Genomic DNA, 25,861 nt, shown 5'->3' with positions numbered 1-25,861 from the left:
ATACACAGCAGCATTAGCCCTGTGGTGCATCAGGACCCCTCTGAAGCTGTGCTTGTGTGAAATAGTCCCCAAATAACCAACCTAAGTTTACTCTCTACTACGGCTCCTATTGTTAGTTGTGGTATTTATTAACAAACCGATTCTAATAATTGACAACAACAACAGTGACACTAAAAAAGAAATAAACTAAACTAAAATTAGGAATTAGAATTTAGCGGGTGCCCATTGTCCGTGTCCAATATAATAATAATATAATTCTGTCTCAGTAAACAAGTGGGACGAGACCAATCCGCTGAGGGCACGCCCTCAGGATCCAATATGGCAGCCCATTCATTTTAATGTAGTTGCTCATCCAGCGCGCACGCCAAAAAAGTTTCTGGCTTCCACATTATCCGTGTTCTGAAGTACATTAGCATTCCGCACAGTGATGAAACAAGAGTTGTTTTCTAGTACTGCAACAAAATGATAATTTTGTATTTTCTATGAAGCGTCTCACTGAAAGGAAAACATGATATTGAGCCCTGTCTGATATTTTGGTATTTACAGCATCTTTTTAAATCACCACAACAGTACAAATGACTGGATCCGCATACATACAAATGTTTGTCATGCAGATAATAGAGAAGATGTGCTGTCAAATAGTCTTTCCACATTCAGACAAACAGCTGGAAAACAATTGGGCACCTGGTGGAGGGGAGACGCAGGGGGGCATAAACTTTCATTGGCAGTGTGCGTGAAAAATAGCAGCACTCTGTGCTCATGCAGCCGTCAAGAAAGGCGTGATTAAAGCAGGCACAGCATCTGGTGTGCGTGCGCACACAAGCCAGAGCTCCAAATCAGAAATCAATCAATAAAAACGATTGAGTTACACAACAGAACTGTGCCAGTATTGACGAGTGCCATAAAGCAGCGGCGGTCCTTTCAAAAAAGTTGTGCGACTCAGAGAAACTTTTTTGCAAAGAGGTCTCCCCGGTATGTCTGAGCATCAGAAGAGTGAAATGTGAAAATTAGGTGATTTGAACATTCTGGACACAGAATGCAGGAATATGCTGTTCTGTGAGTTATTTGCTGGTTCTTTCCTATGCGTAGTCCTGTATTTCGCATTCAGTGGACAGCAAATGAAGAATGCATTGCATAGGGAAACTTGTTTCTGTACTGTGCACATGACAATAAATGCTTTGAATGATGAATGTTGAATTTGCTCTGATCATGGTCAATAGAACACATTTTGTTCATTATTATACATTTATCAGGAGGATACAAGATTTCTTTTGACTTTGAGGTTTCTTTCACCAGCCCAAAGCCGTTTAGGCTGACAGGTCTACGTACAGTATTAATAAGCGTATGAATACACATGAATACACTGTGCCTGCTTTGTGTGGAATTCCCTTGATTTTGCAACATTTGATTTTAAAAAAAAAGATATCAATGTGAAATTACAATTGCTGTGCTAATCTGCTTTGCATGAAAATGGAATGTGCAACACAAATGTGAATCACAGAAAATATGAAACACTATTGCATAATTCCCGTTTACATGGCAACACTGAGAAATTCTTTCAGCATTCTCTGAACTTACATTATTCTATACCCACATGCTAATGTTTACGTGCCATCATTGATTTGCCATCATGCCATCAATTAATTGTCTGTTCAACACCAGCATTACTTGAGCAACAGGGTTCAAAACCCTGCAGCAATCAGTTGTCTTCTGTTTGGCTGGTTTCTCTCAGGCTGTTTGAGTGGAGGAACATTGTTGACGTGGTGAATACAAACACAACAACAGTCTTTCTGAGGAGCACATTTACGCTTTATTGAAAAAGTGAAAAATGAACAGAGACTGAGTCGTGAAATAACATGAGGCAGAAATTGTCGCTTTGCGCTTATCCTTGGAACAGAACTGTCAGAATCCCTGCTGAGCCCCGAGACGTTTTACCTTTGTGCTTTAAAAGGCTTCGCGTTAAATCGGTTCCTGAGATAATTATTCCTCTCATCCATGACCTCCAGCGCAGTGGAGTGAGGCGGAGGCAGCCGTCATCCTGCGGTGTGCCAAACTAATCGTATTTCAACAAATCGTATTTGTTGAACTAATCATATTTCACATTAATCCACATTTCGTTTTTATGCAAAATGAAGGAAATCCGCTCGAAATCTCTCGCTGGTATATAGATGGAGAGGCAAAAGCGAAATTTAAGTAACAAAAATAAAAGTCTTTAAGTATTTCTTTTTTCTTTTCTTTTTTAGCTGACATCAGTACAGTTACATTGAATTAGCAGCAATTTAGTCCAGCAGACGAAGCAGGCTTCTCAGCCATGGTAGAAAGAGCCGTGCATTCCAGACACGAGGTGAATCTGTGCATGAATGTCTTTTGCTATCTGACGGCGTGCGGCTATCACGGAGTGTAGAAGGCGCTGTCAAAGCAAACACATCTGTCAGGAATGTCAAAGGCGTTGGGCGGCTCTGTGCCAGGGCTGTGTGTCAAGAGCTCCACGTCTTCATCCGAGGTGGAGGGGTGAGTGAGAATGATCCGAGGAATCTGCCCGATGATTGTCAGGGAAGGACATCGGGGAGGGAGGAGGAAGATAAGCAGGTTGATGTTTAATAAAACAACTTCTTTTTTTTTTTTTTTTACTTTGTACAGAGGTTTTTCTTTGAGTAATACGACAAATAACAGATGAAAGAACAAAAAAGTGACTTACTGCCATTGTTTGTTTCTCCCTGTGCAGAAAGTCCTCCACCTTCAGGTCAGAAAACGGCCTTTTCAGCTCACTCCCAAAACCCAACGGCTGCATAAAGAGAAAAAATTGAAAATGAATTCCTACTTAGAGCATTGAATTTTTCCAACCCACGTACGCACTTGAGGCATGGAGCAAAAACAATGAGGGAATTTGATATTTCCTCTCTGCTCGGGGATTCTCAGGAACCACCCACCACGCCGTTGCCGTTGCAAACCACCGCCTCGATCTTCCTGGACGGCCGCTCCTCCGGGCTCTCCACCGTGGGCCTGCACAGCTGTCTTCCTGCCACATCCCGCTGATCCTGAGGCCCGCCGGGGTCAGACGTCCTGTCCCTCAGCACTGTCATCTTGATGCAGCTCCCGGCATTCCTCAGTGCGCTGACCGCCTCTTGGTGGGTCACCCCCTGCACGTTGAGGCCGTTGACCTGGATGGAGAGCGGGCACGTTTCCACATTTATGGCCGGTGGAAAGTGTAGCGGCGGGGGTCAGAGGTGACAGAGCCGCTTTGGATCTCTGAAAATAGCTAGTCGGCTCTCTCCGGGAGGCGAAAGATCGGGGTTGCTTTAATTGGCTTAGAGTCTCCAGGGTGTGAAGGTAAGGAGTGATTTTCAGTCTTAAAGTGTTTAAAGCTAATTTGCACTCTATTTGTCATGTCTGAGGGAGGCTGCAGCTGAGCGTCCTCTGCTGGTCCAATGATGCCCTCCTTTGGTCAGAAAAAGATCACATCCGCATCAGCAGGAGGAAGGGAGAGCAGGTCTTGCTTGATTAGATGCGCACGCAGTCTGCGTTTATATTTTCTCATGTCAAAATGTGTGTTTTGCAAACATGTTTTTGCAACAAAAATAATAATAATACGCTTCTCTGGTAATGAAATGTATCAAATGGATGGAGGAAAAGACCATGCGTCGCTTCTTTTGCCAGCTCCACCTTTTGGAAAATATGTGAAGAACCATTTGGACAATTGCCCTTTGTGATGTCAGAGAGGGTACTAAACTACTCCATGAGGCCTCAGTGCGGCCCACCTCAGAGCCATCTTCAGGCCCCTTCTAGACATGCAGAAGGTCCAACACAGCAGCAATTTGGGCAAGAAGGTAAAATCAAGCATTTTCTTATTGGACTGAATAATTATATTTTGCAACACTGGGTTTTAAATCTAAAAGATTGGTGTAATCTTGGACTTTTTATTGGTTAAATTTGCAATCATTTTCCTTCATCCAAAGGGATTAGAACAATAGAAGAAATATCTCCTCCTCTACCTCCAGCAGTCTGTCTCCAACGTGGATTCCGGCCTTTTCCGATGCTCCACCTTGAATGACTCTGGAAATAAAAATGCCCTGCGCGGACACAAACACATCAGGAAAACGGGGGTTTTTCGCGATAGATGTATCACCAGCAGGTGTCACGGCTGGCGCCTCTCATCTCTATGCGGCCGGGCAGACAAGTGGCTGGCCGGCTGGCCGGCACCCACCTCGTCACGGTTCTTGTACGGCAGCGAGCCTTTCCCGCCTGCGATGCTGAGCCCCAGACTGCCCCTCTGGCCCGACACTTTGATCTGCAGCTGAAAGTTTTCGCGCAATCGAAGACGTGAGCAGAAGCCAGACATGCAATCACCCCCCACAATCAGTGGCAAAAGAAAACGTTGGAGACAGCGAGCTAGTTACTCTGAGCGGCACCCTGGAGACGGCCGGCTCCTGGGGAGGGGTGTGTCCAGCGGCCGAGGGGGTCTTGGCATCATGGAGAGGCTCCTTCTGGGCGGCGGTGCAGATGTTAAGAGCTGTGAGGTGCTGGAACTTCACATCCTCGCTGTTTTCGCCTCCGTGGTGGAGGAACTGACACGGCGAGGCTTCGCTCTCCGACAGCTGGCCTCCGTCGTCCTGATAAGGAGACAATGGTGTTTGCTGTTTTCCTGCGCGACCGACGCCTCCGGCTTCCTCTGAGTTCGCCCCCGTCAGCATAAAACATCGGTGGCAGAGTGAGAGATGAACAGACACTGGGTTTACAACACACCTCCAGCTCCTTGTCGTCTCCTGCGTCCTCCTCTGAGTTGGGGTGGCTGCAAACACTGGGGTGATAGTTGCTAGCTTGAGGCGCCGCCGCCGTAGCCGTGGGCTGGCGCTCTTTGTTAAGCAGCCAGCTGAAGACTGGAAAGGCCCAGTTCTGACTGCTGGTCCAGGAGGACGCTTTAGTGTGAGGATGACTAGACTCCTAAAGATAGAAGACATCACCTGTTGCTGAAGCTTTTGTCAGCAGACACTTTTAAGGTTCTCATTTGGGGAAGGGAAAGAGACTGGAAACGACTTCAAATCGAAGCAAAACGCCGCTCTCGGTGAGACGCTGGTTTCGAAGATCGAACTCAGAGTGGTTGGACTTCAGAAGCTTTTCCTGCCCTTTAGAGATGGTAAAGTAAGATGGTTCAAGACTGTTTTCGTCTCACTCAAAAAGCTTCCATTGAAAAGTGTAAAAAAGAAAGAAAGAAAGAAAGAAAGAAAGAAATCAACATAAGAAAAGACAATATTGTGGTCCTCCAACGCCCTCAAAGATTAAAAATAAAATAAAAAAATTTCCAATGCTTCACTAAAGATGCATTTAGCATTGAAAAAACGGATTCTGACAATATATTGGTCAATGATTGTTGTGGTTCAATCTTTCATTCATTGAATTTAAAATAGAATAAAACAAAATCACATTCTTTGTATCACATTCATAAAAATAATGTAATGTTCCAGGAGCAGCGCAACTTGTTGAAGTTTAACAAACTGATCAGTTTTAAATATACATGCCAGGTCTAAATTTGAGATGCAAGCAAGAATGTTTAAATATTCAAAAACAATTTGATACAATTTGGGTATCCTTCAAAATAAATGCAGAGATAGTAAAAAACATGACTGAACTTTCGATAAAAACTGAAACTCTGCACTCAAGTCACAAGTTTGTCTGAGATGGACTGAAGCCAGTGGAGAAAAGTGCCCTTTTTGTGCAAGTAGTCGGGTTCTAAATAAAGAGCATTTTCAGAGTGCGAAAGGCAGCGAGTCAAAAGCCACTGTCTAATGGTTTTGGGGGTGTGCGAGGTGCTCATGCACATCAGTGGGTGCACGGTAAACAGGATATGGAGCAATAAGCCACACAAAAGCCTTTTCCACAAAAAGTTTAGTCTCGAGCGAAAAACAAACTATACTTTTGAAAGCCGTGTCAATTGACTTCAGACTTTAAATTGAATGTGACAAACAAGGCCTAAGTACTTCTGAATGATTTAAACCTTTCAGGCACATGTTGCCAGCATCAAAGTCATGTTACAGTTTGACCATCAAGTATTTTGTGTTCTGTTTAGTTGATTTTTCATTCAAAACATACAATGATGATCAAAAATACATTTCACTGTGCAAAAAATTGTACTTATTTAAATTCATGATTGGTAAATTGAGTACAACATGCATCACATGCAGGTTCAGACAAGTGGCACATGCTGGCAAGACAACAGAGACACATCATGCACTGCTGGAGAGACACAACAAGCCGTGGAAGGTTCAGGAAATACATCTCATCACTTCAATGCCCCTGGATTTATTTAGATGCACTCCACTAACCAACTGTCTCATCTAGAATGAAAAGCAGACGTGTTTAGTGTTGCACTTGTTTTTTTTATTGATCAGTGGTTAAAAAAGTCACCAAAATCTCAAGGCACAGTGCCTGCATGAGATAAATTTTGTGCAGTTTGATTAAAAACGAGAAAACAATAACAACACTGGAACCCATTCCTAAGGTCCACTTTCTTTCAAATCAGCTCAAAAACAAAATGATAATGCAAGTCATTATGTACCACATCCAAGAAAATTTGAGAAACACTGGCAAGTGTGTTACAGTGAACGTCTTAATGCAATTTAAAAAGGACGCCGGCCTTCTGTATTGAACATCACTCTCATGAAAACTCTGGTGATTATACAGTACTGTCAGTTAAAGGGAAAGAAAACTTTGAGAATGTAAAAACTGGTTTTGGCATCTATATGATAGATGCTGCAAAGAAGTACAGCATAGCACGTTTAAATAAGAGCCTTTCTACTCTGCAGATGAGCAACTAAAGATGGCAGTATATATATGCAAAGAAATTAAATCAAATACATTTTCACCAAAAAATAAATCTAGAGGTTAGAGAAGATTCAAGGCCATCCACTCACCCAATCGCAATTGATGTGTACTGATCCAATAAGACATTTGTGACTGTTTTTGTTCATTAAAAAAAAGAAGTACCAAGAAAAAAAGAAGTTAAAAATCTGAAACCGATTAAGAAATTTGCTATACATTTGTATTTACATCTGAGCTGCCAAAAAGTATAAAAGTATCGATATTCACAAGACTATACAATAATCCTTATTCAGTAGATCTAAGTTTAAGTTTGCCCCAAAATGTAAAAACAGGTATTTACCCAGTGTTTTAAAAATATAGAACAAATATATAATACATTTCTAAAGGATCTGACCATAATAATAATAATAATAATAATAATAATAATAATAAAGACTCAGAATAGTGCAACTAGCTAGTGTAGTTTTAAAAAGAGGCATTTTATATCTTAAAAAGAAATCGATCTTTAAAATTTGTTTGTTTTAAAAGGAGCATCTGTGCAGATTATTGCCGTGGACATGAACTGAAAAAAAAGGAGGAAGGCACAGCAGCCCTGATAACAGACCGTCAAGCAAAATCTACACAAGGCTGGACGTGGAGGTCACAGGCGTCCCAAGGTTTCATAGACGAGAGGAGAGGCCACACTGGGGGTTGGAGGATAAAGGGGAAGAAAAAAAAATAATAAGTGGGCGGGGCAGTGGGATTTGTGCAGGATGACACAGCGGGGCACAGGAGGTAAAAAGACATTTCTGAGGTAAACGGTCACACGGACGTGGTCACTCGGTCTGCAGTGTTATTGACCTCGTTTTTGTTGGAGTCCAGGCCTTTGGCAGCGTTCAGGTCGTTGCGGAGGTTCTCCACCGCCTTCTTCATTGTCTTCAGCTCGCCCGGGTGAGGCGTGGCCCGCCGCAGTAGTGTTCCCTGTGCGAAGGAGACACAACAATGGTACGTTTGTGAGGATTTCGACCCAACAAGCGGTGACATCTGGAGGAGACTGCAGGCGAATCTGATTCAAATCCTGAGAGGTCTGACTGCTTTCTATTCGTTTTGCAAAAATCAGATTTCATGTGATTTGTGACTGATCAGATCATCTGATTGAAAGATAAGTTTAAATGTGTTTTCTTTATGTAAAAGCTCATTAAATTTGTATTCCCTGACATTTCTAATGTAAAAAAGAAGTCAAATATTATTATGAACATAACCAAGGAAGGTGCTGCAATTGTTCCTGGTCTCTGTTGTATTTTTAGCCGCGCCACTGGCAGATGTGGGTGGCACTGACTCTTGCTGGAAAAATTCCACAGCGGTGATCCAATCCAGCAGGAAAGCAACTGGAGAAGTCGAGCCGGTGACTCTCACCTTTTCATCGTCGTCGTCCTCGCCATCGTCCAGGAAGTGAATGGCGCTGATCCTGTTCACGGCTTTGTTGTCCCACGTGTCGTCCGCCATGTCGTTCACCAGGCTCTCCAGCCCTCCGCAGCGGGCGAGATTATCAGAGCCTGAGTGCGTTTTGGTAAAAAAAAAAAAGGGGGGAAGATGACAACATTTGAGTTCGCGCACACTGCGAGCGGCCCGGAGAGTTGCGAGCAAGGTGGCCACCGCGCTCGCTTCCAACAGGAGAAATGCGAGCTCTCACACCACCCGGAGCCTCAAACTGCCAGATCACAGTTTCAAATCCCGGCTTAGTCGCAGGCTTACAGCGATACGCTGGCCCCAACCCCCAACCTCCATCAGCCGCAGCCTCATTCATCTGTCCGCAGTCCGTCTTTATACGCGCATCTTGCCGCTCAGCAGAGACGGCGCATTGCCGTCACAGGAGCAAATGCCACGTACGAAGGCAGTGGCCTATAATTACCTATATGCACAAGGAGTTGTTGGGCAAAAACGCTCCACATATAGACTGGCGCAATGCTTGTGGGCGATAAAAGAAATGACAATTAACTGGAGTATCAGGGACCGCGACAGAGACTCTGCTCTCAGCTTCACCGCGTAGCCCGGCTGGGTGAGCTTTCAATGGCAGCAGGCCAGCCGCTGCTAAGCCTCTTTAGCTGCCCAATCCGCCGCATTTCTGAAAAACATAACCGAGCAGGGCCTCAAGGGACGGGAAAGGCCCCGGTCTGTTGTAGGCATGACAGACCAGGACCTGGGGAAAAAAAGATGGACAGAAACTGCGGGAGAGGACGAAGAGGGAGCAGAACATAGCGTGCTTCCCCGAGCAGATCATGTGATAATGTCACCAAAAAAGAAGAGAGAGATCGCAGCCACTGATGAAGACCACGGTTCAAACGTCACGGAGTGGAGCACCGTCAAGACCTTCATGCGTGAGAGAAACAACATCCACCTGAGGAGAGCGCACGGCGGGAACTACCGCTAGCGGAGTCAATCAGTGATCCTCCATCCCTCCAGAGCCTCTGGGGAATATCTCACCTCTGTCCGTATCAATCGGCTGCTGAGGCAGCAGCACGCAGGTGAGCACCTTCTCCCCCGTGTCCGGGTCCACGTCCGTCTGGAAGGTGAGGAGAGGCTGGGACTGGTTCTCCGACATCCACAGGGCCTTCAGCGGCAACACGGTCAGCGAGATCGGCAAGTGCGTGAGCCTGGCGAGGGTTGGGGGGGAGAATGTGGCGTTACTGGCCTTTATCTTTACCTTTATGTATTATACTTACATTATCCGTGTTTTGCATTAGATTGAACAACGGCCGATCGCAGCCATAAACAACACGTCGTGTCATTCCAGTTTTTCTGTGTCATCCCCAGGCCGCTGCATGTCCCTTTTCTCAACCCCACTGACAGCTCAGCGACATATGTGACTGTTAATGTCATGTACTGTCAATTCAGATGCAATTAAACTGGTTGTTGCCATTTCCATGATCCATGGAAAGATCTGGAAAGTGAACCGGACAACATCCACCATCCTGTTGAGCCAGAGTAATTTCAAATTTATATATATACATATGTATACATATATACATATATATATATACACACATGTACATGTGTGTATATATACATATATGTACATATACGTATATATGTATGCATATATAGTTATCATATCATACATATGTGCATATAGATATACATACATATATATATTTTTTTTTAATCTGCACTTGTGTTTTTGGTGAAGAGCATTATCTCTAACAAGCGCAGGAGGGAGGACACTCCCCAGACTTCAATGAGCAATCCTGTGTCACTAAGGCAGCCCGCAGTTTTCTAGTTTTATCTCCAGCAGTCAAAACAAACTCTGACTGGCAGTGCAAAAAGCAAGGCGACCTTTCCCCACAGAGAGAAGAGCCTGTGCACTGTGTGCTAATCGGGGGGACTCTCATCATTACGCTTCGCCGTTCGAGTGACTTTAGAGGACAAGCTGTTTCTCACTGATAGGGTGACTTTTTGCTCTGTATGAGTGAGTGGGCAGCACAATGAACCTGTTTCCGGAGACATCAAAGACGTGCAGTTCCGTCGCCTGCGAGAGCTCCGACGGTATCTTCACCAGCTTGTTCTCCCGCACGCAGAAAACGTTCAGGCCGCGGCAGCCGCCAATCTGCAGAGAGGACATCAGGATGAGATTGGATGTCACTCGCGGTGCACGTCAAGGAAAAAAGAAAAAAAACTGTGCACATTTAGGTTTCAGCAGCATCAGGACTAGAGGACTGGAGTAGATCAGCAGCTTTTGGCCACTTTGTCCCAGAATTGGTGATGGCAGAGCAGTTAAATGTCAATGTGTTGTGACAGCCAGGACCTAAAATTAGGAACAATTAGGGCCTTGCAGCCAGACAGGGACGAGACTTTATGGGCCAGGGCCGACTGCAATTCTAATCTCTTCATCTGCTCACATGCAGCACGAGTGGGACACTTTTCCAGAGAGTTATCACGTCAAAAAAGCAACGTTTAACTTGACAGGGTAAAAAAAAAAAGTGTGGTTAATACAGCGCAGTCAGAATTTAGGTCTCCTTAACGGAATGTCTAACAAAAATGTTATTTCTGCTCTGATGATGAAGGCAAATTCCATACAAGGGCTCTAAGCAACTAATCAACAATCAATGGAATCTATAAAACTGGGGCAACAGTCAATATGCCGAACAAAGCCTGGATCAATACATGGGCGGCGGCTGCGCTAGGGTTTGCCGCGGACGTCATGCTGCGCACTGTTTGTGAAAACAATGACACCCTCGGCATAAATTCATCCTCTAGGCCCGACTGGTGTTTCCCTCCCCACCCCACCGAACACTACAGTCTTTGCATCGTTGACACACAGGGGCCATTGTCACAACGTGCAAAGGAACCTTTCATATGAAGCTTTAAAGCAGGACTGCCCTCACTTGGACCAGACAAGAGGTTGGGTAAAACACGTCACACGCGCACAATGGAGACTCTCAGGACGAAGCCAAACGTGCCAGAAGACGGGACGGGGGAGAGCGAACGAGCGCGGCAAGTGGGAGCGCCGTCGATCCAGATGCGAACCGGCGCGCGAGAGGGAGCGAGAGAGCGGACAGTTTAAGCCAATGACAAGCAGCTCAATGGAGGCAGGACGGGATCGTTACATAACAATAAGCCTTGTCAATCTGACAGCATCACTTTCAAAGCAAAGGCTTATTAAAGCCGTGGCTCCTGTAGGGAACTCTCAGGGATCCCGTTTCTGGGTTTTTACATCAGGAGGCACCTCGTTTCTTTTGAGTCCGGCTGCTCACCTCTTTAGGCAACAACGTCAGCTGGTTTCGATCACAGTTGAAGTTGGAGAGTCGCTTCAACTTGCCGATGCTCCGAGGCAAGTTCTGAAACGGCAGATAGAAAGTGTCAAATTAGCTAATTATCTGTAGAGTAAAATAAATATCTCTATTAGGTTTATAGTTATTACAGATTCACCCACAATATTCACAAGTACCATGTACTGTTGCACTTTTACAGCAACTATGTGTGCATTGCAATGTTTACATGTACTTATTTGTTGACAATAAGGGCAAATGTATATTGTAATGCAACGGCCTGCAGGTATTTCAAGAAGGAGTTTACTTTGGGCATTCAGTTTGATTTAAAGATGATACTGCATTTGCACACCGACCTGCAGCTGGTTCTCGGTGAGCACGAGCTCAGTAAGGCTTTCACAGTTCCCAATGCTCTCAGGAAGAAAAGTCAGACGATTCTGATCCGCTTTCAATATCGAGAGCTTCCGAAGCTTTCCTGCAGACACAGAAAGGATGAATCAATCAGGATATTTTTTTTGGTCGATGATGGAAATTGTGAAGATGAAAAAGACGGAATTGCAATGACAGGATGAGAGTGAATGGACATATTTACCGATGCTTTCTGGCAGAGCGTCGATGATGTTCTGAGAAACCAGCAGGTCGGTGAGCAAAGGCAGGTTGCCCAACTCCTCTGGAAGCCTCTCCAGTTTGTTTTCCGACACGTCCAGACACAACAGGCTCTTCATGTTGCCAATTTCCTAAAGTTGCAGTTTGACACTCGTGGTAAGCAAGCGAATTACAACACGTAAAAAAAGCCTCTAAAAGTGTTATTGAATATGACAAAAATCAAATAACATCAAGGAAGTGAACCACATAAACAAAAAATGCTTAGATTGACTTACTGAAGGTATTTCAGTCAACTGGTTTCCATCTAGCCACATGTCCTTCAGGCTGACGAGACTGCCTATCGACTCTGGCTGTGATGGAGAGGGAAATAAATTGCAGGGAATGATGTAGATGAAACATGCTGTAAGTGTGTAATGTCCTTTCAAACAACGGACTGTGCGTCTTCCCCTCTTGTTCTGGCTCCTAACCATTTACTGTTGTTTGTCGCTGATACAATTTCTATGCCACAGAAGCTGTAATTTACGAAGGTGTCAAATGCTATTTTTCAAAAACATCATAAATACAAACTGTGCATTTGAGCAAAAAAAAAAAGTTTAAAATAAAGCCATAGAGTGTCATTTCCTGGCAGCCTGACCGTCTGATCTGTCAGTAAATCGTTGACACTTTGACCGCTCGCGCAAGATTACTACTTAAAACCAGAGTTCAAAGCAGATGGTCCTCCGCCCATCTGTGTGATAAGAGGTGAAAGCTGTTCTCAGGGGATGCTGAAGCACTCAGACAATACGGGAACACGGAAACAGGAAATGTGTTGTTTTTTTTTCCTCTCTCTTCGCTCGTTTTGCGGTAAACAAGTCTCCTCGAACCCAGACAGACAAACGGCTCACCAGACTGTACAGCTCATTGTTTCCTAGGTCGAGTTCTTCAAGTCTATGTAGAAGAGAAAGTGACCTGTGGGTGACACACACACACGACAGGAAAGAGACTGAGTGCCGCTCGATAACCTCGGTGGAGGACGGATTTCAAATCGAGCAGCTCGCAAACACTTACTCCGGCAGGAATGTCAGCAGATTTTCTCTCAGTTCTAGCGACGCCAAGTTGGAAAGGCTGCAGAGAGGGCAAAGAGAACAATGAGTTGCTTAAGCCTCGAAAAATGCGCTGAAACTATTTTCTGCTGTTCTGCTTTATTTCTTTTGTTTTTTTCACATCCAGAACTCTCATTTATTTTATGACATATGACGCTTCCTGTACATTGGTGAGACTGTAGTGTGCAGAATACGAAGATTTGCAAATGATGTGCCAGAACGGGAAGGGTTTGAGATTAGGGCCTCCCTTATCGAGGCAGCAAAACCGCAGTAAGATAAACAAGTGTTGCGTTCACTGAATGTGAAGCAGCAGGTTTCAAGCAGCACAGATTGAAACGCAGCATTACTGTTCCTCCAGAGCTTAGAGACTCTGCCGTGCAGTGTGTATACGTACTGAATAAGTGCACATGTTCATTTCGATCAACTTCAAATCAAAGGAGTCTACAAATGTAATCTGCGCAGACAGAGTTTGCAGCTCTCCAGTTTAATGTGCCTCCTAATTTAGTTAAGTCAGTGTCACGTCATGCCGGCCTGAAATTCAGTCAAAACACGCTTTAATTGTCAGTCTTTTGTTTTCCATTAACCCTGGCAGAGCACTGAGGTAATGATTGAAATGATGGAGAGGAATACATGTCAAAATGCAAAGTCTATATTGAATCTAGAGTGACTCAGGGATCTCTTGAAATCCCCGCACATAAACCACTGACAGCATGGAACCATCCCGTCACTGTTTATCTTATCCACTCTGCCAAGTCCATCACTACCTTTCCCCCCTTGACAGAGAGCAGCCGCCGCATTATCTAAGTCATATATGGCACATATGTGGAGCACATGCCGTGCCATGAGCTGAACGGTGTTGAGAAGATCTCTCAAACTTAAGGTGGATTTGTTGAGAGACTGAGTGCAAGCCTCAGACCTAATGTAAACCAGTTACTGCTGCAGTAAAGAGCTGATTTTTTTTTTCATGTTTGGTTTGAAGCCATTGCCGTGGTAGAGAAATGGGAGTTTAAAAAAAAATAATACAGCAAGGATTTTTTTTTTTAAAGACAACTGAACAAAATGTAGATTTTTGTGTTTAGTTTGTATTTGGGAGGAAATACAAAACAGCCTGATCTGCAAGAAGTCACGTCACAAATTAGAAAAAGAAATTTCATTGTAACATTTTGCACATACAGAAACACGTGTCAAGGCTTTAACCTGACATTTAAAATGTTTTTAAAGTATTTTATTATACGGTATGTCTGCAGAATATATAAAAAGATGCATCACGGACCAATCAATTCACATCTTCATCAGAAATAAAGATGTGTTTCAAAAGTCTGCATCCTGACCTCTGACCACTAACGAGGCATTAGGAATAGTTGTTTTCTTCAAAAACAAAGCTCAGATGGCACACACTGTAAATAGATTCCCCAGCAGTTTGTCCCAGTAGTGATGCTTAATTCATGGTTGTGTGGCAAGTTGAGACAAATCTGCATTTAGTTTGGCGCCAAATGTCTCAGCAGTTCGCTATTGCAAAAAATACTGTGTATTCTCCAACTTTCACGTGCCAGCAGAGGATGAAATTCCAATTCCATTTTCACCAGCCGGATCAGCTCCATAACTTTTAATTGGAAAACTAATCCAGCAGAGTCTGTGTTTGTATTCATTTTGTCCCTTTAATGCCGTCCCTGTGAGGGTCTGTGCACAGGTTCCCCTTTAAGAATTCCACTTAAATCAAACCTTGTGGCCGTTTGAACCCAAGGAAAATAGTTTTGTTATTAAATCCTAATTATAGGTGGACTGAACAGCGAGAGGGAGCTCATACCAATAAGAATGTTGGCAGACAGACATGGCCGTTCACTGCAGCGCATTATGTGGCATCTCACAACAAGTCTTTCATGAACAAAGACAATGCAGCCATGCATAACACAATGACTGCGACTGTGCGTGTGTGTGTGTGTGTTTTTGTAATGTGAATGGCATTTATTCCTCTGAGGAGGAGGTGGGTCAACGTAGCTTAGCATTTGCTATTAAAATAGTAATTAATTAGTAATTACAAGTTCTAAATATATTTGATGAGAGCAATTAATTCATACACACAAGGCCAATGACTATGTTAGCAAAGGCTGCATCGGCACATTCCACCACTGGGTCCAATTATGCTGAATAAATGTCACAGATACAATGACCTTCGATCACGGCCCCTTAAAAGATATGATCAGAATTTAATCGAGCACGTGTGTGCCATAGGTCATGATCACACATATGCTGAATGGTGTGTGTGTGCGTGCGTGCGTGCATGCACTTACTTCCCAATGTTATCTGGCAGAACTTGTAATGAAATATCATTGATTGAAAGGCATGTGAGATTCCGGAGCTCGGGGAAGCTGTCAGGTAGCCTGGGGGAGAAAAAGAAGGAGGCAAGGGGAGAGGAGTTTGCATGGCATAATTCTTTTATCAAATCCCATTACATCTAATGCATGCAAAATGAGAATATTAACCTGGAAATTGTATGAGGATACACAAGGTCAGACACAAAGTCGAGTAATACACTAAAATGATGATAAATTGACTTGATTGGTTGAATTTTGCATGAGCGTGGACCTGCAATCTACCTTGTTAAAGGGTTTCCACTGAAATCTGCCACTTGCAGATCTTTGCAGTATGAAATGCTCTCTGGAATTTCCATAATATCTGCAAGAAACACAGACACAAGTTAAAACACAGACTGGGCCCCGACTAAGGACCGACAAGATGCTCTTACTTGACAAGTTGAAAAGGTGCAATCAGCAGGAGTTAACAAGGTGTGCCAAATGTTGCGTTTGTGACGGCCGATTTAAGCTTAAACTGATGACCGTGTCGTTCTGACGGCAACGGGGCATTCACTTGTTGTCGTCTAAGCCATTTTCACACAGTTCACACTGAACACAAACAGCGGTGTGTGTGGAAATTTCACCCTTGTTTATTTTTTTATTTAATTTAACACAACTGCGAGCAGTCTGCTCTGTTTGCGGCCAAACCTCAACAGGGTGGCTAAAGGGAAATTTTCCAGACTGCGAAAACAGCTTGGGGAAATTAAGAAGCCATCTATTCAAGCTGATTTTTTCTGGTTTATCGCTAGTGAGTGATAAATCAGTCAGTGTGGTGTGGAGTTGTTGTTTTTTTATGCAAATAGTATGCTCACAAGCAAAATGAAAAGTTAATTCTCTTACTGCTACTGAGAATAAAATACAAAATTGTACCTTTTTTACAAATTGAAAGCCAAGCCAGTAAATCTTGATTGATTCATTTACCATTTCGGGAGACATCCAGTTCTACCAGCTGCATGAAGTTGGCTATTTCTGGCGGAATTCTCTGGATCTCGTTGTCGCTCAGGCCAAGTTTTCTTAATTTCACCAGTTGGAAAAAGGGCTGCGAGGTGACAAGAACCACAACATCAATTAAAAATGCATACAAAAAGAGGCTCCTGGTTCCAGGCTAGAAGCCATCAGAACCCAGTCCAAGGTCCTTGCAAAGGCAAAAGTACCACTCTTAATCAGTACCCACAGTGTGTTCATTGCCTCCTACAAACTGAACCCTGAAGAAAGAAGTGCAGTCAGGGTGGTAAACTGACCTTCTGTTGTTCATTCTGTTGTTTATCTTTATTCATTGGTTCATTTATTTATGGTGATTTGTCACATTAGTGTTGCCAAATTCACAATAACTCAGTACTTTGAGCTGCACACCCCTCTCTCATTCGCTTGCTGCCTGTGTCTCTCTGCCTCACCACACACACAAGTTACTTGGGCGGGCCTAACCCAGTTCTAACATCTGCTGAAGTATATTTAGCATGGAGGTTTTTGGGCGACAGTGTAAAACATTGAGTAGAACAGGCAGAGATGAAGAATGGAGTAGATATAGGCTGGTGCTGGTGGAATAAAATGTCTTTTTATAAAGAGTCAACCAAATGTTTTGCGTTATTTCATTTCAGCTTGATAATTGGGCCGTAATGCAATCGTAGCACCGGGTCGAACGTGATCACTGTTAAATTTAATTAGGAATAAACAGAGGTTTGTGTCTGGACAAAAAGTGATTCCAACTTTATGGTCAATGGTGTAAATAAGTGTAATGAGTAAACTTGGAATTAGCTCAGGAATGTGGGAAGAAAGTCGGGGAGAACTCATAAAACAAGACGGGTCGTGCATACGACTTGCTGCGCAGAGGCGCGAAGACCTGCCTTCACGAAGACAAACCAACGGCTACATGCACTTAAAAGGCACAAGCAATTACCATAAGTGCACATCTGAACTTGGCATTTAAACAGGGTCAGGCTGAATGCAACCTGTGTGGCAGCCAAGTGGGCAGAAAAGAGGCGCACCGCTCTGACCCGCGCGGTTGACACAACCTGCCGCCTCTGGTTCGTACAGCAGCCTGCAGCACCAGTGGCTCATGTTTGCACTGAGCTGCTGAAAGATTTATGATTTAATGGCTTTGGTGACCAAGTCTTCTGGTCTGTGTGTTCGGCAAGTGCAACACGTTAGAGTACATTGTATTTCATAAACTGCTGTAAAAAACAAAAAAAGAAGAAAGAAAGAAATGGGGATTTGTGCTGAATGACAAAACTAAAGCGGCATCATCTACAATTAGTAACTTCTTGTGCTTGCAAATCATTTCTTTTCTTGTCGCCTACAAGAGAGGAGCAACGGCTGCTCGACCTACAGAACCAAAACTGTCAAGGAGGCTTCAGGTCATCAAATTTGTGCTCCTCCAGTTGCGTTGTTTTTGCATTCTGTATATATTATATTGTAGAGTTTGTATTTTCCATATATTTAAAAAAAAAAAAATCTTATTTGTTTACTCATAATTTTCTGTCCCTTACTTGGCATTCTGTGGACAGCAAATGAAGATAGGGAAGCTTGTTTCTTTGCTATGCATGTGACAAACACTTTGAATCTTGAATCTCCAGCTTAAATTAAGACATCAAAATCGCTTTGACTCACAATTGCAACTGTCAGACAATCCCTCTTACTCTAGGTAAGACAACTGTAAAGCCAATGCTAAAAAATATATTATATAATTTGCTTTTGCAGGGATATCAAAAATGGAGATGTGTGCTATAAAAAACGAAAAACTGAAAGATGTCAGCTGATTATGATTTTTTTTAAGCGCCACAAATTCAGTATTGGTAAGAATCTAATCTAAAAAAAAAAAAAAAAGAAAAAAAGAGTTGTGATTCATAGTACCAGGATGGTCATTGCAAAGGCAATTGAAAACAGCATTTAGTACTGTTGCTTCGAGTTCCGTAGCCTCGTGCATATCCGTTTTATTTAAGGATGTTTGAGTAGCTTTAAAAGATCACAAGCTACATTTTAATTGAAATGCAGCTGCTGGGCTGCGAGATCAATATCCCGAGAGTCAATATCAGCAACGGCTCATAAATGGAACCGTTCCAGTTTGTTTGTGTCTTTATAAATAAGAGCTCTCCTGCTGGCTGTGAGTGAGGCGTATCCAAATAAAGATCCCTGCGCATAATAAATAGAGGCTGAGAGTCCAAAAGTCAAGGCTCCACCCAGAGATCTTAAGGCAATTCAAACGGCCTTTTAATCCGACACTTTGCCGAGCAAACAGACTTGTGGAACCGAGCCTCCCAATCCTAAAACACTTTAACTTCACTTTCACAGTGACTGGTGCAGCACCAGTCTGACAACTCAGTCCAAAGTATTGGAGAGATTGCTGTCTTGACACCTTCGCCACGCTCGGCTTGTACAGACCCGTCAGTACCAGACGACAAGACACAACAGATTCTTTTTTAATTGCAGCATAAGACAAACTAAAAATACACTCTAAACAAAGACAGCTCCAGGTTTCATCCTGACCCCGTCGCCCTGATGACAAATAAAAAAGAACATCAAACAAACGCGTATGCAACTCTTCTTTGCGCTTCCTTATCATGTTCAGTGCGCACTGTGAGTCAGTCTCAGCGACCCAGACGGCAAACCTGTTCTTCTTGTTGGTGTCACCTCACACCACGCCCCACACAACCTGCCCTGTGTGACGTTTGAGGAAGAAGAAGAAGAAGAAAAAAAACGAGGCAGGACGAGCGGGGAACACATTAACCATTCCTGTAGCTCCCGAGTCAATGTTTGAATCTTGGAGTTTCACCTTCAGCACTTGTTATGAGACAGCAAGTGGCAACCTGGACGGGACTGTGGGAGGTCAACCTGTAGAATACTGCAGCAAAGGTCAAAAACACTCCTCACACAAAGCCGTGTGCCTTGGTTGGAAAGGTATGCTGACTATTTTTATGGTAGTAAAAGACGAATTTAAAAAAAAATAAAACCAACAACCAAGATTCAATGAAAAGACTTTCTTGTTGAACACACTGTGGTCATGGTCATGAGGGGAAAACGTTGTTGTTGTTTTTATATCAGGCAACAACTACCGGCACTTTCTTGTTTTGGAGAGCGTGCAGCAGTGGGTCACATGACCCACAGGCAGCTCAAAAGCAGCTTCCTGTTCTGTGATTCAAAGCACCTCTGCCTGCACCACTTCACACACCTCAAGCGTCAGACAGCTTCCTGTGTCAAGAGCACAGAATGCTTTGTCCCCGCAACGAGGCGGACGCTGTTCGCGCAACATGTAGCGCACCTTCTGCAAGCAAACGCACACATTCGTGTGTGCGGGCAAAGAAAAAACCTTGACAATTATTTGACGCATGACGCACTGTAACAACACTCTAACATAGTGCAGCAGACTACAGTGAAAGGCTGAATAAAAAAATCTGTATGAAAGAGGAAAACACTCTTATAGCTCTTAAATATGAGAGACTACAGTGACCTTTTCTTGATTGACTGGAGGTGTTCTGAAAAAACAAAATACTGACATTCTGAGTTCATCCAGTGTGCTTGAAGGTGTCATAATATACATAATTTTCCATATTTATTTGAACAAAGCAGCCTGCTACAACAAAATACAAGGGAAAAACCTTGGATCTCAAGAATGCAGAATATCAAGATAATCTGTTAATAAAAAAAAAAGTGAAATCTGAAAAAGAAATCAGCAACAGCCTGTTGCTACAAGTGTCACTTTGTTTTACTGTCAACATGAAGTTCTTTTGTTAAACAAACACCATTAGAATAATTTTATTGTTACGTGCATGATTATTCTTGGCTATGACCATGAAGAAATGTTCTCAGCTCCCGGTCATTTGGCATCCATCCATCTGCACTCGTGTTTGCAGGTTGTCTATTCCATTTGTCTTGGGGCAAAGGCGGTGTTACACCCAGAACAAGTCACCAGTTCATTGCACGGCCACCATGGAGAGACAAACAACCGTCCAGCAGTCGCACTCACACCTACAGACTATTCAGAGTCACCAGTGAGACCAGTGTGCAGGTCTCTGGACAGTGGGGATGAAGCTGGAGCAGCTGGAGAAAATCCACTGTGACGCAGTGAGAACAGGCAAATAGGTACCAAACCAAGAGTGTCATCAGGACATCAATCTAGTAAAGTTAGATTGAAAAACCACCTCCCAACAGTGTAATCTTATGAAAATTCTGGCCTGCATGTCAAACGGCCCAATGCTGGACGCACTATTTTGATTTTAATTTTTCATCTTGGGCAGCTGTTGAGCTGTTTTGTCTACAGCGCTCCACAAAGAGTCACAGTTTATGCCTTGTGCAAATACTGAAGCGTTGTTGAACCTTTCAAAAGTCTGGATGAGAACAAAGACAAAACGGTCAGAAGGCAAATTCAGCAACTAGAGAGATGGAGAGAACACCTGGCCGGGGAGCTTTAACCAACTCAGGAGACATCACAAAGAAATGACTCACACCCTCAAGAGAAGCTAAAGGTGGACTTTTATGATTTCCTGCCGAGCGCTACAGAGACATGGAACCCAGTGTTGCAACCAAACTGATGAGGATGAGTTCAATGAGTCACAACAACCTCCTAACCTTTCAACCAACCAGTCAAACCAGTGTTGTTTGTTCTGATTTGTTTTGCTTTTCTTTGTCCAAGTGAAACGGGTTCAAATGCAACAAAGCACTTTCGGTTTTCCCGAGATAAACTGTCCGGGACGGACAGGCGACCTAAAAATACAGTGGCAGTAGCCATGGCCAAAGGCAGAGGACTTGAAGGAAATCTATACAGCACATGTGGCTTGATTTAAACGGCAGCCCGAGCCTTAATTATATTCACTTTACTTGTCATCTGGTGTTTAAAAACAGAAACCACTGCAGTCTCGGCGAAAAGTAGACGGAACCGGCGAGTGTTTACGACATGCCTCAGAAAGGACAAACTCATTTACATCAGGAGTACGCTGCACAGATACTGGAGCGGTGGCTCAAGCAGGCACCGGCGGCTCTGAGTTGCAGTTTGACTGGGGCCGCGTGCAGTGGCAGCGGCATTCATTTCAAACTGGACAAACAGGTGACAGCGTTTGAAAACCAAAACCAAAAACGCCAGGGAGCCAGGCAGTCGTGGATTTCTGCGTATCTCTCTGTTTTCCTTCTGGCCATTATTTACAGCTGTATTTACAGAGCGATGGAGGCTGCGCATCGCCAGGGTCCGGCAGTAAAAAAAAAGGCAACTTCAAATAGACAAAGACGCCGCTTATTGTTCACTAATGGGCCCCCGCACGCACAGCACATCGGACGAACCAAGAGTGAAGGAGTGCCAAGAGAAACAGGACATTGAATGAGGTTGTGAAAATACTGAATCCACTTGCTCCATAACACGGTCACCTTTTTCTTTCCCCTTCACGGTTAAACTATTGAAACTATCTGCCGAACCTGCCTCATCTTGTTACTTTTAAAACACACCTTCGGCGTTTCATGACAAAAAAAAAAAGAACAAAAAGAACAAAAAGAGACTGCCTCGTACGTGTCTTTATCTGCCTGCTTGTTTGAAATGATTGACTTGAATTATGTTTGCTCAGAGCTTTGTTGCATCAGCGTCAATAATAAAAAATAAGTGGTCGGCCAGTCGGCCTCATTGGGCAACTCTTGGGCGAATGTGAGGAGGCCGCAACGGAGAGCACTGAACTGGACTGATGGGACGGTTTATCCACTTGGGGCATTTAATGGGCTCGCTCAGCGGGCATTGATGATGTTAGTTTCATGCCAGAGAGCGCAATAAACAGCTCCTGCAGCCATGCAAAGTATCCTTTCCCCCCTCAAAGTCCTTACAGTAATTCATGGGCATCATGTTCCGATTTTGTTAACACCTTAACACCCGCTGATCGCGTTAAAAAGCACCCGTCGCGATCTAAAGCGGGGGTGAGTCACTTCCAAGTGCCTGGCAGTCAGATGTGAAGTCGGATGCTTTGGTTTTTAATTTTTCGTCGTGAACGTACCTAACAATTTGGGTGAGCGCTTCATTGTGCGTATTGGAAAACACGAGCATCTAAACGCACGAGTGGGGGCGACAGCCACACACACACACACACAGACGCGCACACAATGCTGTCTTTGTCTGCTGTCAGAATACCTGTTCCTGAGCTGATTCTGCAGGGCACAAAGTGAGCGGTGTGACACAGCCAAGCGGGGATGCCCACTTTATCTGTCGCGTCAAGTGCAAAAACATCCTTTCTGCCGTCTTTTGTCCGGTTGTCGTGCACAGACCTTGACGCTCTTGATATTTTCAAACGTTTTGTTTCACCGGCTTCAGCCAAGTGCGAACCATCACGCTGGATCGGAGGGAAAAAGAAATGGCACAATGGCACAAAATAGTCCCTAATCCAATCAGCTTTACATCTGACCCACCGTGACACCACCAAGCATAAGGTCAAGATGATCCCAGAAGCGAACTAAACCTTGTTCTATTCGCTGTTCAGCCCTAAATCCAATACACTGCCAATTGCCTGGAGTCACACTGGAGCCGCAGTCACTGGGAGTGACCTTTACAACAAAACCAGTTTACCAGTGAGACTAGAATATGCCGCAAAGCCCCAGCCGCCAGCCTTTTCATTCACTTTGTCGGCTCTGAATCTTGACATTCAAACTGACACGGGTGGAATACACCTGTGAAAATCCTTCACCTGTACGCTACTTCATCTGGAGTGCCGGGATCCTGAGGAGAAAGACTCCACCCCTCCCACGCCAAGCTTCCACAGCGTCACAATCACACAAACAAGCTTCTTCTTTTTTTTTTTAAACGTGGGCGAAGAGCAAATGCCTTTCAGCAAAAAGCCTCTATCAGTGGGATTTTAGTCAAACCTGTTTAGAGCTGACGCAACGGAGTCTTTAGACATTATGAAGACGTGATGAGCCCCTGAGTGACAGTACATTAAAGTGTTGCATTGTTTTTGTTTGCCTCTAGATGTTCCACCTTTCACCTGATGGTCGCTGGAAAACACCTCACTTTTGTTTGGACACGATGAATGCCAAAAAATTAGACGATAAAAAAAACGTTACTGAGCAACTCAGCCAAAGCTGATATAACAGCAATCAGGTGCTGGTTAATCACTAGAACGTCCCATTCTGCAAAAATTAATCACCGCGCGCGCACAAACACAAAACTTTCCAGAAACTCATTTCACCGGAAGCGAACGATGCGGTCGGCGCTGACGACCAACGGGTCGGCCGCTCGGATTGAACCTGTGTCGAAAAAACGAGTTACATATTGAGACGAAGGACGGGAAATGTCTAACAGGAGGTTTTACGGATCTGTCATAAACCTTGAGAGCAGCTTGCCCGGTCTTCAGGGCCGCCTGGACTATTATTAAACATGTTTGATATTTAGGATTAACGATGGGGACGATTACATCAGGGACTCTTGGAGCTGGTCGGTGGTGAGCTCGCTCGTCAAGGGCAGAGGAGTACGTGAACAACGCGGCTACCTTTGGCCGGTACGTCGACTTTACAAATTTCACGCAACCCAAAAACGTCTCCCCTTCTTCTCCACGCAACAAGTAGGGCCTCACTTATCTTCAGTTTTTTGTTTAGACACGTATGACGCGAGAGACGCTGGTTACGAAAGGTGGCGCAAGCTCCTCCTGGCACGGTAATCTTCCGAACTATCTTGTCATGTGTGATGCGCCATTCTCTCTAAATCTTGTAGTGTGAGCATGTTTGAGATTAAAAAGAAGATTATCCCTGAAGTTTCCCCATGTGTGATGCAACCGCTGTCTAAGATCTGTTGGGATTTGTAAACTCCTATACCCTCGGCCCGGCTAAGCAGAGCAAAACATGGTGCTTTCGTACTGGAAAATGAATGGATTACCTGTAAAAGCTTCTGGGCACTACTTTCTGTTTTGCTTATCTGCCCTGTGTCACCGTTCTTGTGAAAAAAAAACAAACAAGGTGGATTGGAGAAATCTCTGTCCTGCCGCACATGCTGGAAACAAAATTGGCCAGAGCGGAAGCGCGAAATTCCAGCGGCTGTGTCCCGACGGGAACACAGCAAAGCCGGGATATTTTGAGGGGTACGACTCAGCTGACGCCCCACTGCAGACCACGTCTGGTACCAGCTGTGATATGATCATCTTCACTTAATGTCATTAACGGTTTCAGGTTTCTTTCCAGTCCAGATTGCCAAGCGGTCATTGAACTCCATGTTTTGAAAACTTTGTTATGAGAACTCGTGCCTCTTTGTCTTCTGCTTTTGGCAGGTGTCGGTGTCATAAAAATACAAACCTTGCCTCAACAATCATTAATTAACACTATTGTCCGATGCGGCAAAAACACAAAATGATCGCATGATGAATATTCACTATGACATTTATGCTAACATTGCTGTCAAACTTTATTGGGTTTTGCTTCTATTAACTTGTCACACTTTGTTTTGCTTAATATCACTCCAAAGTGGAGGCTTTACCATTCAGCTAATTTGATATTTTTATCAAAAATAGATGATGGCTTCCTTTACCAATAATACTGACGTCTGACAACAAAAACAACAACAGGTACATCCTTTTGTCCTGGCTTTCGTTCATAAACTAGATGCCAATGAACCAAGCTATAGTATTAAAAAAAAAAGAAGAAGAAAAAGAAGAAAAAAAAAGAGAGAGTGGCTATGTTGTGCTTCCTGCATGGAGTCGTGTCTCTCGTCATGCTGACAGCAGAGTTTGAAGACAAAAGGGGTCACAGGTATGTCTGTCCTCAGCATGCAACCACCTGCCCAAACAGGTTTGGCGTATTCGATGCAGTAGCACGCCATCGCCACAGGAGAGCGTTGACAGTTTCACCATTTTTGATAAATAAAAATAAAAACTCTGAGGTCGCAGGTGCACATGTCCACATTAGTGGGCAGTGCGGGGTCTTGCTTTGCTGATCTTGCGTAATGATTATCCCCCTCAAAGTCCCACCGGGAAAACTCTCACGGGATGTCATTTGGGTTAGCAGCTCAGTGTCACCAACACTTTAAACTGAGGGGGACAAGTGTCACATTCCGACGACTAAACCGAGACAACGTGAACTAGAAATAAACAACAATAATAATCGAGCTAAAAGGAAGCGTGCTCACCTTGGGCAGGTCTCGCAGCTGGTTGGCGTCCAGCAACAGTTCCTCCAAACTCCGTCCGTAGCGGTAGATCTCGTCGGGCACGTAGAGCAGCGAGCAGTGGCGTTTATCGATCATCTCGACATGACGGTTGCACCGCCACAAGGGTATACAGTGAAACATGACGGGGAGGGAGGGAGGCAGGGCCGG

General features: G+C 44.1%; 2 protein-coding genes across 3 annotated transcripts; both read right to left on the bottom strand.

Annotated features, from left to right (window-relative positions):
* Positions 1-1,787: 1,787 nt before the first annotated feature.
* LOC142883505 (uncharacterized) lies at positions 1,788-6,332 on the bottom strand. The gene is made up of 8 exons (XM_076018421.1): positions 6,321-6,332; positions 4,744-4,941; positions 4,398-4,610; positions 4,205-4,294; positions 3,993-4,070; positions 2,931-3,161; positions 2,699-2,785; positions 1,788-2,535 (listed from the first exon to the last, which is right to left on the bottom strand). Exons 1-8 carry the CDS (start codon positions 6,330-6,332, stop codon positions 2,392-2,394), a joined length of 1,053 nt encoding a protein of 350 aa, XP_075874536.1. The 3' UTR covers positions 1,788-2,391.
* A 21-nt stretch (positions 6,333-6,353) lies between these two features.
* lrrc1 (leucine rich repeat containing 1) lies at positions 6,354-25,834 on the bottom strand. Of its 2 annotated transcripts, XM_076018709.1 has the most exons (15): positions 25,676-25,834; positions 16,525-16,642; positions 15,847-15,925; positions 15,541-15,630; positions 13,215-13,271; positions 13,052-13,115; positions 12,443-12,517; positions 12,154-12,298; positions 11,918-12,036; positions 11,547-11,630; positions 10,284-10,399; positions 9,280-9,449; positions 8,212-8,351; positions 7,657-7,776; positions 6,354-7,499 (listed from the first exon to the last, which is right to left on the bottom strand). In XM_076018709.1, exons 1-15 carry the CDS (start codon positions 25,832-25,834, stop codon positions 7,476-7,478), a joined length of 1,560 nt encoding a protein of 519 aa, XP_075874824.1. In that variant the 3' UTR covers positions 6,354-7,475. The 2 variants fall into 2 exon arrangements, with proteins under 2 accessions (XP_075874824.1, XP_075874823.1); XM_076018708.1 differs by having other exon boundaries at positions 6,354-7,776.
* Between the last annotated feature and the right edge of the window lie 27 nt (positions 25,835-25,861).

This window comes from Nelusetta ayraudi, unplaced genomic scaffold (genome assembly GCF_046127955.1).
Source record: "Nelusetta ayraudi isolate G7.1 ecotype Tasmania unplaced genomic scaffold, CSIRO-AGI_Nayr_v1 ptg000008l, whole genome shotgun sequence".
NCBI classification, from domain to species: domain Eukaryota; kingdom Metazoa; phylum Chordata; class Actinopteri; order Tetraodontiformes; family Monacanthidae; genus Nelusetta; species Nelusetta ayraudi.
Note: the sequence above shows the minus strand (reverse complement) of the source record. Positions and strands in the feature narration are given on the sequence as shown.